At 41.6% G+C, this 13,096-nt stretch overlaps 1 protein-coding gene and 1 pseudogene across 2 annotated transcripts; both read left to right on the forward strand.

Annotated features, from left to right (window-relative positions):
- The window catches only part of LOC121812752, a 13,617-nt pseudogene extending 11,158 nt beyond the window's left edge, over positions 1-2,459 (forward strand).
- A 190-nt stretch (positions 2,460-2,649) lies between these two features.
- Positions 2,650-12,068, forward strand: LOC102290813 (interferon-induced protein with tetratricopeptide repeats 1). 2 transcript variants are annotated; one of them, XM_042215666.1, is made up of 10 exons: positions 2,650-2,783; positions 4,197-4,373; positions 5,151-5,340; positions 5,414-5,605; positions 7,041-7,268; positions 8,950-9,088; positions 9,161-9,284; positions 9,366-9,510; positions 9,826-9,873; positions 10,539-12,067. In XM_042215666.1, exons 1-10 carry the CDS (start codon positions 2,779-2,781, stop codon positions 10,749-10,751), a joined length of 1,461 nt encoding a protein of 486 aa, XP_042071600.1. In that variant the 5' UTR covers positions 2,650-2,778; the 3' UTR covers positions 10,752-12,067. The 2 variants fall into 2 exon arrangements, with proteins under 2 accessions (XP_042071600.1, XP_042071602.1); XM_042215668.1 differs by having other exon boundaries at positions 2,764-2,783; positions 9,158-9,284; positions 10,539-12,068.
- The last annotated feature ends 1,028 nt before the right edge of the window (positions 12,069-13,096 follow it).

Here is a 13,096-nt window from a genome sequence, read left to right on the forward strand (position 1 = left end):
CCATGGATTTTGTTGAGAAGGTGAGAGATGTCATTATGGAGGCAGATGAAACCATGGTCTCGTACGACGTTACATCTCTCTTCACTTGCATCCCAGTCACGAAGCGTTGGAGGTAGTCCGTAAGAGATTACAGGATGACCCCAACCTCAGCAACAGGACCACTCTCAGCATCGACCAAGTGTGTTTGAAGGTTTGACTCTCATCATCCACTGGAGCACAAACTGGGTGTCATCAGGACACTACAACACAGAGCGAACACCATCCCCACTGACACAGCGGCCAGGGAGGCAGAAGAACAGCACATCAAGAAGGCCCTGAGTAAATGTGGTTATCCCAGCTGGACTTTTGTCAAAGCTGGAAAGGCACCTAAAGAAAGCTCCAGCTAATCCAGGAAAGAAGGACAACCGCTGCTCAAGCGAAAACCTGTAGTGATCCCGTATATGTCAGGAGTATCGGAGCAGTTGAGACGCATTTTTTCTAAACGCCACGTCTCTGTGGCTTTTAAACCCTAAAACACGCTTCGCCAAAAATTGATCCACCCAAAGGATCGGGTCCCCCGACACAAACAGAGTAATATAGTGTACGCTGTTAAGTGCCAGGAGGATTGGCAGGATTTATACATCGGGGAAACCAAACAACCTCTGGTGAAGCGGATGGCACAACACAGAAGAGCTACCTCGTCAGGCCAGTACTCTGCAGTCTGTTTACACCTACAGGCCAGTGGACACTCTTTCAATGATGAGGATGTAAACATCCTGTACAGGGAGGAACGCTGGTTTGAGCGCAGAGTCAAAGAGGCCATTTACATGAAAAGGAAAAGACCATCACTGAATCGAGGAGGGGGCCTAAGGGTACATCTTTCGCCATCTGACAATGCTGTGACAGCCATTCCCCTCTCTGTGAATGGTACTCATGGCCATTGATCAGTGGGTTTTGGTCATTGGTTGTTGATCAATGGTCATGAGAATTTGCATCGTTATGATTAAGGAAATGACCTCCCAGCCCATAGTTCCTTCACTGAGCTGGTTTCAGTCATCATGCAAATGTACTGTTTATAAGATCGGGGAAACCTGCAGTCAGCTGAGACTGAAGAAGTCACTTGGATGAGTGATGAAACGTTTGTCCCACAAAACGCTACGTCCAGATGAACAGAATCAACTTTTGGAGATGCTAACTAAAATGCTCATTCATAACGAAGAAAGCTTTGTAACTATCCCCATAGGAAGGCGAGTCTTGGAGGGGAGTAGAGGTCCGGGTGAGGCTTAGCCAGTTCACGTACACTCACTGTGAAGTGTTGAGCAGGGAGGCAGGCAGGCGTATAGCACCAAGAACAGAAAACAAACCAGCAATATGAAATTGAGTGGTTACTGACAACAAGATCCAACCCTCAGAGAAGCTGCAGTGGAGACTAGACAGGATCAGAGTGAAAAGAAAGAAAGAAAAAACACTGAAAGAGGATTTACTGAGCTATGACTCTCACTAACGTGGGTTAGCTGACACTCCGGCGAGCAACGTTCAAGAACGCTGGTCTTAAGAGTCGGCCAGCTGATTGCAGGTGCCACAAACGAGGGGGTGTGGTGACTCTGCCCAGTGATGGGTAGACTGGGTAGATGGGTTTACTGTTACCTGTGCTTATGTTGTTTGTTGCTGTAGTTTTCCTACTGTGCTCTTTTCATTTTTCTAGTTTGTTTTTCAGCAGTTGGCGAAGCAGATTTTTAGTGATTTTCTCTCTATCCCTCTTCTCCCCTCTTGTTCTTTCTCTCTCCTTCTGTTTACTTTACTCCCAACTTTTCTTCTTATTTCTCTTTCCTGTCCCCGAGTCCGTCCGTTCTGATTGTAATAACTTAAAATAAGAATAAATAATAAAGCTTGAATAAACTATGACAATCAAGTGGACCAGTATAGCAAAAGGTCCACTTGTGGAAAAAATGAGAAGAAAAAATAATTAAATGTTGATGTAATTTATTAAAACTGGAAATAAATACTTTATTGCATGTTTTCAATAAAATAAATAGACATTTAATTGTTTATCTATTTATTCATTAATTCCAGTTTCAGTTAATTATTATCATATTTTATTCATTCATTTTGGAACTCCTGGCCCTCTTTTTCTACCTTTTAAAAAAACTTATTTTTTACTTGAGCAAAGAAGTTGAATCTGTACTTCAGCTTTTACTTGAGTATTTTTACCGCTGGACTACAGATTGTCTGTACTTTTGCCACCTCCGTTAGTATCTGTATTATTTGTGGTGGTTTTCAGGAACTAGAAAGTTGCTGTGAAGCTAATGTGGACTCACGTCATGCTACAAGAAACAGCCCCTCTCTTCCTCAGAAAAGATACAGATAAATCGCTTATTTACAGACCAATGGCTGATCAGTGATCTTTGGTGACGCTCTCAGCTGAGATGCAGAAACGAAACCTAACGTTTCCTCGTGGTGCCTTCAAAGACCCCTCCTGAGGTCATGTAAAACAGAAAGCCCAGCCTTCTCGTCGGTACGCTTTCCTCCTGTCTCAAATGTGTGACTCCCGTCTCCTAACATCCTTTATATTTATGGCCATTAAATTCACGAGAGGAGAGGAGAGGAGAGGAGAGGAGAGACACGAGCAGATGGATTCTCACTTTTACTTGTTTTCAGCGGGGCCCTGAAGGCAGCAGGAGCAGGGGTGTGTGGTTTGTGTAACTGAGGTGACAGCTTCACAGATCGGTCCACGCACTCTTTGTGTTCAGTCATCACTTTGCTGAGTCTGAGGAGGAGGAGGTCTCTGTTTGCTCCAACATGAGGTCAGTCTGCCAAACCTTTGATAAATAATCGGTCATTTATCACAAAGTGAACCACCTGATGGACTTTAAATCCAGCAGTAGTTTAGTTTACCTGGCGCTCAGGTGCACGCAGAGGGATACAAAGTAACACAGTCGAGGAGTCTGTGAATCAGAGGAAGAGGAAAAAGTGGAGGTTATAAAATTATAAACCTGTTATGTAATAATAATAATCTGTGCTGCAGGTATCGATTATTTTAGTAATCAAATATTCTATCAGTCGAATAAGAAATAAAATAAAATTAATAACCTCCCATACTTGGGTATCAAAATCCACACAATTGAGCCCTGATTGCTCACAACTACCTTGCATGCATGTTCGAGTCCGTGTCCCTGCTTGCCTACTTCAGTGCTCAACTCTTCAACAGTATTAATTCCACATCATGAACACTGGTAACTAAAAAAACACGGGCAACTGATGCATCTTGTCAGGGTCCTGGGTTTTTTGATGAAGTGTTTTGAGTTTCCTGTGTTTTTTGTCACTTTGTGTTGTAAGTTATGTCCTCATTGTTGGTCTTTAGTTACTCCCTTAAATTTAGTTTTTTTGTGTTCCATGCCTAGTATTTCCGTCTGTGTATTTTGGTCCTTAGAGTGCTCTGCCTTATGGTTTATATCTCTGTGTTTCTTAGTTGCTCTGTCTCCACGGTGTCAAGTTCACGTCTCAGTGTTGTACTTCCTGTTTTACTTTGAAGGTCTGTCTCATGTGCGTGCATCCTGCTTTGCTTCCTTGTCTCGTCAGTTCTGATTTCTCCCAGCTGTGCCCTCCTTCTGTCTCATTCCCCTCGTTACTTCACAGTGTATTTAAGCCCTGTGTTTCTCTGAGTCAGTGTCGTGTCGTCCCTCATGCTGTGTGTTACTTGTGTGCCTCACTGTGAAGTTTAGTTTTGTATCCTTTCCTCGAGTCTGAAATAAAGCGGTGCTTTTGAGTTTATTTCCCGTGTCCCCGTGAGTTTGTGTTTGGGTCCTCTCCTGCCTGAACACAGCTGAAACATGACACATCTTACATCAATAACTAGACATTTTAACACTGGCATGTGATCAAATGAATTAAACGTTGTATCACAACATTAGCTGTCCCCCTGTGTTTGTGTCTCACTCCACATCTAAGGTTTCTTCTGGTTCCTCAGTGTGAGATTCAAACCACAGGTCTACTTCACATCACTGATTTCATTGGTTGATCACACAAACTGAATTTTTGTCAAGGAGAGGAGCTGCGAAGTGTGGGTGAACTGGCATGAGAGTTTCTGAGTGGGGATGTTTGATCATGTGCTGGTTGTAGTGTGTCAGAGCACTGAGTGAGCCTCGGTTCAGCCAGTCCTGGTTTGATGCTCTCCCTCTGATGCTCCTCACAGCGTTTTCTTTGTGACTCTCTTACAGTGAAGATAGCAGCGCTCTGCTCAGCAGGCTGCAGCAGTTGCAGTGTCACTTCACCTGGGATCTGAAGCTGGACGTATCCCCGAAAAAACTGATCACCCGAACAGAGATTGACATAGAGTTTCATCAGAGTCCGTATAAAGGAGCAGGTTGCTTCTACAGCCTCTTGGCTTATTTCAGGTACAGTTTCTGGAGCTGTCTGATGAAGGAAAAGCTAAAGTGGATTTATTCTGCTCATTCAAATCTCAACACTTTTATTTCTGTGACTCTGCTACAGAAGAGAAGAGCTAACATTAGCCAGAAGAAAGACAGTTTTTCTCACTGAAGTCCGTCTGACCAAAGAGAAATTTGACTGTCAAAGGAAACAGTGGTCAGCATCAGCAGGATTTATATTTGAATGATAGAGAGATAGTTTTGTTTTCAGGATCAGATCCAACCCTGAGCTGTGTTTCTTCTGCTAATGTTACCTACCAGCAGTGCTCCTGCTGCTAACACAGATTAATTTTATTTTATTTCATGTAACAACGTTTTGTCTGGACTAGATATGGCTGGCTCACGTTCAACTCACTTCATAAGTTAACAATATAAATAAACAATCACCAGATTTATGCAGCTTAGCAAAGCTACAGCTAGAAGAAAAACGTCAGCTTGCTTTAAGTTTACTTCATTATTTCAACCTTAATAGATACACATGATAGAAAGAGAAACATTATTGGAGTATTGGACTAAAGTTTCTGATTCTTTAAGAATCTTGATATAAATCTGTTTCCTAAAGTTTGTTTGGACTCTTGTTTTTCTGGTGGAAATGCAGTAATTATCTAACCCTGGAGTCATGAACCTCAGATAAAAACCTAAATGAATCATCAACAAGTGTTAGTTGAACCCTCAAGTCAGTTTCTTGTCAGGTGTCGTAAACACCAGATGTGGAACAGCTGTTGATGACCTGTTGGTCCTCAGGTATCTTCAGGATCAACGAGAGGAAGCGCTGAAACTTTTAAACCAATCAGAGGAGACCATCAGGGAGAGTTACGGTGATGAGAGTGAGAGGCGGCTGATTGTGACGTATGGAGACATGGCCTGGCTGAAATATCACGATGGAGACTTTGCACAGTCACAAAGCTACTGTCAGAGAGTCGAGGACATACTGGTATGTACACCAATCAGATCAAATGTTATGATCACTGCTGTTGAACCTCTGACGCTTCCTTCTCCCTCTGCAGGTGAAGTATCCCACTGGTTCATCAGGAAGTTTCCTCCCAGAGGTGTATGGGGAACAAGGCTGGGCCTATTTCAAGGTGTCGAGGTCTTCTATATCAAAAGCCATCGACTGTTTTCGTAAAGCACTTGAGGTACAGCCTCATGATGTTGAGTGGAACACCTGCTACGCCGTTGTCCTCTTTTGTGGAGAACAGGTCAGTTTTATGATAAGAATTTTTTATTTATTCATAAGGAACCCCATCAGCTTGAACAATAGTGGTTGCTAATCTTCCTGGGGCCCAAGCCATCAAGTATAATATAATAAAACATTATGCAATAAAGATGATTGTAATACAGATGCAAAACATCCACATAATTTGGCTCTTACATCCACAATAATCATAAAAATATAAGCATTGAGGCACAATACATGTGGAAAACAGGTCACAACATTACCCACTTACAATATTTACAATATTTATTAAAACTGTATAAATAGGCTTTTAAATGTTTTGGGTTTTTTAATTATGAATAGTCACTAGTTCTCTAATTGCATAAGGCAGTTTATTCCACTTAAAAGATGCTCTGAATGTAACAGAGTTGTTCAAAAAGTTACTTTTTGCTCAAGGAATCACTAAATTGCTAAAAATGATGTAGCATAATTATGTAGTTTATCTGGATACTGCAGCTGAGCACAGAAGTGTGGTGTATTTAACAGTATTGCTTTCTTTACAAATAAAAGTAAGTCATTGTTTAATTTTGCTTTTACTGGAAGGCAAAAAAGTTTATTGTGCTTTTAAAGGATACTGGTATAGTATCAACATCTTAACACTAAGGATGAAGAGTTTATTACCTTATATGGGTATATTCCTCCTCAATTCAATTCAATTCAAATTCTTTATTGTCCCACAGGGGGAAGTTAGTTTAGCAGCAGGATAAAAGTAAACAGAACAATAATATGAAATAATAATGACAATAGTGATAGAAAGTCCAAGGACAGTTATTTGCCATTAAGGAGACAAGATGCAGTGAGGATAAAAGAGACCTGGAGTCTTTTGGTCGTCCTCACAGGTGCTCTAAAACAGCGCCCGGAAGGCAACAACTCAAACTCACTGTGAAGTGGATGGTTCAAACAATTAATAATAGAATGAGCCTTACTCAGCACATTTCTATTGTAAATGGCCAAAAGTCCATCGTGCCAATGCCCTGAAATTTTGCGAGCAGTTTTTACCAGAAGTCCCAATCGATTCTTATTCTTCACCGTCAGGTTACCAAACCAGGCAGCGATACAAAAAGACATCACAGATTCGATAAAACTTCTGTAAAACAAGGACAACATCTGAGAGGAGACATTAAAAGATCTCATTTTACTTAAAAAGAACAGTCTTTGTTGAACTTTTTTAGTAGTGGCATCAGCATGAGATTCAAAACACAGTTTATGGTCAAGTCAATCAGCAGCTTTAATGACAGTAGGTGATGAGCTATAAGAGGACTTCCTAAAATCGAGACAGCACCAAAGGATGAGAGTAAACTTTAGGGCTCCTTCAGTGGCCTCAGTTACTTCAGCGTCAGTATATTTTTTAGAAGTTTCAATGACTAATATTTATTCAAGCAAAAGAAACTGTGGACTAACCAGTTTCTCATCTGCAGTGGGTTTTAGAAAACTTACAGGAAGATGAGGAATCCCAGGCCATCAAACAGCTTCGCTTTGCATTGGAGATCAACCCAAATAACGCTGCTCTGCAGTGCTCGCTGGGTGCGAAGCTGGCGGCCTATAAGAAATACGAAGAGGCTGAGAGTCTGGTGAAGAAAGCACTAGAGAATGATCCTGATAACCCTCATATCATCCGCCACTCAGGAAAATACTTACGTCATCAGGTAAGTCTGCAACTTTGGTCCTATAAATTCTTACTTCTGCTCACTGGGTCTTTGGCTTAGTAACAGCAGACCAAACAAAAGTTAGGAAATCCCTCTGTAGAGACTCATCCTCAGTTTCTTTTTAAATGTTTTCTTCATAGAAACTATTCTAACATTATTTACAGTATGTCAAGGCACCTGCAGTGTTATACTTAGAAATTAATTCAATGTTAACAACTTGGTGACAGTGAGGGAGAAGAGAACGCCAACAGACTCCAACTCTGCTTGACCTGAGGGTAAAGGTACCAGATGATCGAAGTCCAAGATTCTAGTCTGGAAATCTTCCTGGGCCCACCATTCATGCCATTAGCTTCTGTCTATAAATGAAAGCACATTCACCATCCACTTTAAGGCCTCCTCAACCATACAAGCCTTAATAGAGCATCATCAACAGCAGCCAGGTCAATAAAGACACTTTATTTAAAGGTTATAAAACCTGTCCTTGACTTTCATATGACTTTCATTTTTGGCTCCTGGGAGTTTTTAGAACAACTCCGTGATCTCTGGGGATGCTGGCTGGCTTTAGCCTTCATTTCCTTTCCTATTTTGTAATCCTGAACAGCTTGGGTGTTTTTGCTCTCCTTAATCCTGATACTGTACTGATTCAGGGACGAGAACAACCAGCCATTAAACCTGAGGTAGACAGTCAACTGTGGCGTCCACTGCTGCAAATTTGTATTAATGTTTTACAGGAAGTTTCATAAATTTCCCATGGTAAGTACAGACACACTGATTACATTTCAAATTTATGAATATCCATCCATCCATTCATCTTCTTCCACTTATTTCAATGTGGAGGAGCAGCGGCTCTACTCTGAGCCCCTTTTGGACGGCCAAGCTCCTCACCCTATCTTAGAGTGAGAGGCCAGCCACCCTTTGGACAAACCCCTTGTATCTGCAATCAGATTTGGTCACTAGTCAAAGTTTGCGACCATAGGTGAGGGTAGAGACGTAGATCAACTGGTAAATAAAGAGCTTCGCTTTTATGCTCTCTCTTCACCACATCTGACCGGTACAGCATCTGCATCACAGCAGCTGCAGGACCAATCTATCTGCCAATCTCCCCTCACTCATGAACAAGACCCTGAGACACTTCAATTCCTCCACTTGGGGCAGTAATTTGTCCCTGAATCAGAGTGGGCACTCCACCCTTTTCTGGCTGAGGACCACGGCCTCTCATTTAGAGGTGCAGATTCTAATTGCTGCCACTTCACCCTTCAAGTTGGAGGCCAAAACCTGACGAAGCTTATAGAACTTACACTTACAAAAGCAGAGCCGAAATCCTGATCCAGCCCTAACTATATGCTTTAGCAAAAAGGAAAGTTTTAAGCCTAATCTTAATAGTAGAGATAGAGTCTGTCTCCTGATTGTCTCCTGAGCTAGGAGTCTGCGTTTGTCTGAGTGATTCCATTCGTCTTTTTTCCCCCTTTCCCTCCTTTTTTTTCTTTTTTATAGACTTTCATGCATTTATATAAGTTGTTGGTGTGAACAAGAGCGAATTTCCTTACAAATTCATTACCTTCAGTGTTTGCATTTATAGCTGTTAAGAGAGTTTGAACCATTCTTCTGTTATTTTTCTTCTTCTATCCTCAAATTGATCTGAATATTTGTATGTGATTAGTGTTTTTTAATCCCGTTCCAGAATCGACTGGATGAGGCTATTGTTGTGTTTGAGCGAGGACTGAAAAGGGGCGATCAATTATCTTCCTTCAACTACCAGCTGGCTCTGTGCTACAAGCAGAAAATAATTGCTGAGCGTCGCAGGCGCTTCAGCAACAGAGGTACACAGAAATATACTGCATGTTGTCCTTAAATAAACACCACTCAAATCACCCTTTAATGCTCCACAGAAGAGGTGCGTAAGTGGAGGCGTATTTGTATCAGTCACCTTGAAGAATCTGTGAAGAGGAAGAGACCTTTTGTCCTGGCGTGGGCTGAACTGGCACTGCTGTGTGCAGAGGCAGGGGATATGAGCAGGTACCCGTCTAAACAAAGCTGCAGGGTTTCCTTCTTTCTTTCCTCTGGCTGTAGATTCCTCATCATCTCTTTGTTTCTCAGGGCTGAGGAGGCTTTCCAGAAGTGCTTGGAGACGTTACCAGAGGTGGAGGAGGAAAAGGATTGTCAGACTATCCATCAGCGCTGCGGTGACTTTCTTCATTATCACAAAAAAAATGAGGCTCAAGCCATCGCTCACTATACCAAGGTAAGTTTCCAGGTGCCAGACTCTGATTGGTCCTATCTGAAGAAAAAATGAAGGTGACAGGTAGCTGATCCATCAGAGGGCAAATTACACCAACTGAGGCAGCTGCATGTACAGTGTTAGACATGCAGCTGCCTCTTAATGTCCCACGTTTCAACCCAAGAAGAACAATGAAAGAAGAAAAACTAACAGGCCTTGTTTGGAGGGTGGAGGTGTCGGGGCAGTAATGTGAAACATGTTACCGCTCACATCCACCACATGACCTTAGTATGGATGGATTTATCTTCCTGATAGTCTTCTGCTGTTTTCTCTCTGCAGGGGCTGCTGATACCACAGAAAAAATATAATTGGAGACAGTGTGCTAAGGTGAGCACTAGAGACATAACAAAGGTTACGTGTTATATAAACTCAGTGTTAATACTAACTCATGGGATGTGAGCAAAACCTCATATCAAAGCTCCCTTGATGTAAATGATTTGTTCAATACCACCTACTTGTGCTCCTGAGGACTGTTTTCAACTTACGTTTTGAAAACTACTGGTGACTGTCAGTGGTTCTGTCTTTCACTAGGTCTTGTGAGGAGATGTGGCATCAGTCCCACATTGGATGGAACTCCTTTCATTTCAAAAAGTCTGGCCAAATTTATGAAAACCCCCCAAGTCACTATCCAGAGTTGCAGTCTTACACACCTCTCTATAGCTTTTCTCCTTCTGTTGTCCCCCGAAAACTCTTAGAAACATTTTAAGCTGGTAATCAGGCCCCATCTTATCTTAAAGACCTTATAGTACCATATCACCCCATTAGAGCAATTCAACCTCAGATTGTGGGCTTACCTGTGGTGCCTATACTATTTAAATGTAGGATGGGAGGTAGATCCTTTAGCCTCCATAGTTCAAATTTCAAAATGTCGCTTTTTTAATTAAAGCATAATGTAATGTTTTCTCCCACTAAAAACGTTACACCCAGATGAACAGAATCTACTTCTTTGGAACATAAATTAATCTTTCATTGTTCCTCTATTTTTCCCGCAGAAACTGAAGCAGATCGCTGACAGGCGTCTGGCAAAGAATCGGGGTGATGGTGAAGCTCTCGCTCTGCTGGGTCAGGTGGCCAGAGCTGAGGGCGACAGGAGGAGAGCTGCTTTTTTTTATGAGAAAGCTCTGAACTGTGACAAGGACAACGAAGATTACCTGTCTGCTCTGTGCGAGCTGCGCCTGGAGCTGCAGGGATCATCCTCTGATTAATCAGGATCACTGCAAAGACTGACTATAACTAACTTACAATCTTACAAGGAGCCAAAAAGTATTTTAATTTTGTTTTGAGAGTGACACACTCAGAGAGAGCAGGATGGAATTCGTCTTTTACAACATGTATTTTATCTCTTAGCTTCTAAATCATAAAATGTGTTATTTGCATATGTAATTTTTTGTTGCGTTCATATATCTTGGAGAAAAATGTTAAATGTTGCTCAATTTTTAACAGAAGAGTATTCAAAAATGATAAATAGGAAAGTTAGGAGAACTCAAATGAAAGTTTAAGTGTAGAAAGGAAAATCATGTCGAAATACTTTTTTGCAGAATATAACTAATGTTGAGCACATCTCCTTTCTTCTTAGCTTTCTACTCATCTACATGCACCACTGCTCTCATCTCAGTCTACAAGGACTGGATTGATTCTAATGTAGAGGACAGAGTGTGTACAATAACACACAGTCATAAAGATAGAACAACCTTTTTTCTCTCTCTCTCATTCTTTTTCCTTAGACACCAAACTAAAAACTGAAAACTACAGAAAACACACAACAGCAGCAGGGGCAGTCAGTGTTAACTCAGACTGATCCAGTGTGCTAAGCTCATTCATGATGATTCACATGTTTGATTTGTCAAATATTTTATGTCTGATTCATGACACAACCCATTTATCCCCATTTATCTGAGCTTGGCACTGCCACTAGGAGTACACTGGACGTGTCCTCCCCATGTCTGTGTTCACCATGCAGAATCTAATAAGCCACAAGTTATCAGACAGAGCTGGTGCAACAAGTTTAAATGACCTAGTGGTTCACTGTGCAGTTTCCCACCACCAAGAGGCTAAGCTAAGGAGGGCCCTGTCTCACATCAATGTTTCTGGTTTTTCTTCCCCCACGTTTCCCTGCTGTGTCTCACCCCCTCGTTTTCCCTTAGTGGATTTTAGTCCTGTGTTTTTTTTCTGTACCCTCATGGTTGTGTGTTTCCCTGAGTGCCTTTCTGTGTGTCTAGTTTATATTATTTCCCAGAGTAGTTTGTATTGTTTTACCAGCCAGCAAATAAAGCTGTGTTGTCTTCGCCTCCATGAGTCTGCATTTGAGTCCTCTCCTGCCTGCACACAGCCAGGAACCTACCCAGTTTCCAGACAGTCAGTCACACATTCCCCACTCTGACCAGCTCTGCTCGAGCCTTCATGTTAAAATCTGTGTAAACAATAACCTGGCACCAGAAGTGGCTCTATATTAATTTCTATGAGGTGAAATGATTTGCTTTTTTCCGTTTGATCCCACTCACTCAAACATGCAGTATTTGATGATTAACCCCATTTTAGGAAAAGTCATGTAATGTGAGATCTTTGGGGAGGGGGGGGGGGGGGGGGGGGGGGGTTCTTAAAGCTTTGACTTTCCAGTGGTGGTTCTAGTGTTACAGAGTGGAAAGACAATACAGACACAAACAACATGATGCAGACACTAGCAGCATGTAGGAGGACTACAGGGAGGGTGTGAGACCTTTACAGGAGGTGCAGTAACAGAAACTTGTTCCTGAATGCAGAAAAGACCCCAAACAAAACTGGTATTCGACTTCAGAGGAAAGCAGCCCATGCACACCCCGATATGACTCAAGGACACTGTTGTGGAGGTTGTGTAGCAAGTAAGATTCCTGGAAGTCTGCCCTTGACCCCGTATGCCTCCTTCATTGTATAATTTAAAACAGTAAAAGTTTGCATTACCTGAACGTCCTCATAGAAGAGCTCATCTCAACTCTGCACCTGTCCTTTCTACTTAACTTTATTCCATATTTTACAGCCTTGGATCACATACATGAGTAAAAGTAAAAATGAGATAAAAGGAAGATTTCTGCCTTTATTTCTGTCAATAATGGTGCACAAAACAGCTAAAGTGTCCAGATGTGCCGTTGCAGTGCAGGAAGGGTTCTGCGTAGGAAAGAAGTTAATATTTACTCTATGAAATCATGATAACATGATAACTGCTTGATGGAAAAATCTCACATTACATGGAACATATTTTTCAGATTTAGAGATTCTCTACAAAGTGATTACATCTGCGATATCCGTCAAATGTTTCAATAATTTTAACAAATGTATGTTCTTACTGGTCCCATGAACCAGTGTGTTTGAATGTATTTCTTTGAACTGTGTCTCAGGGTTTGCATCTGTTTTTAATTCAAAGCAGAGATTTTTGTTGAATTTGTTTTTATTTATTCTGTTCTTATTTTAATGAAATTGCACATTCAATGCATATAAACATATTTTATCAGACATTAGTCTGTAAGGCAGGGTTAGGAGAGGTGTGCTCACATGTTGGTGTCATACTCTACATTCT

This window comes from Haplochromis burtoni, unplaced genomic scaffold (genome assembly GCF_018398535.1).
Source record: "Haplochromis burtoni strain Fernald_Lab_line unplaced genomic scaffold, NCSU_Asbu1 Contig_786, whole genome shotgun sequence".
Taxonomy (NCBI): domain Eukaryota; kingdom Metazoa; phylum Chordata; class Actinopteri; order Cichliformes; family Cichlidae; genus Haplochromis; species Haplochromis burtoni.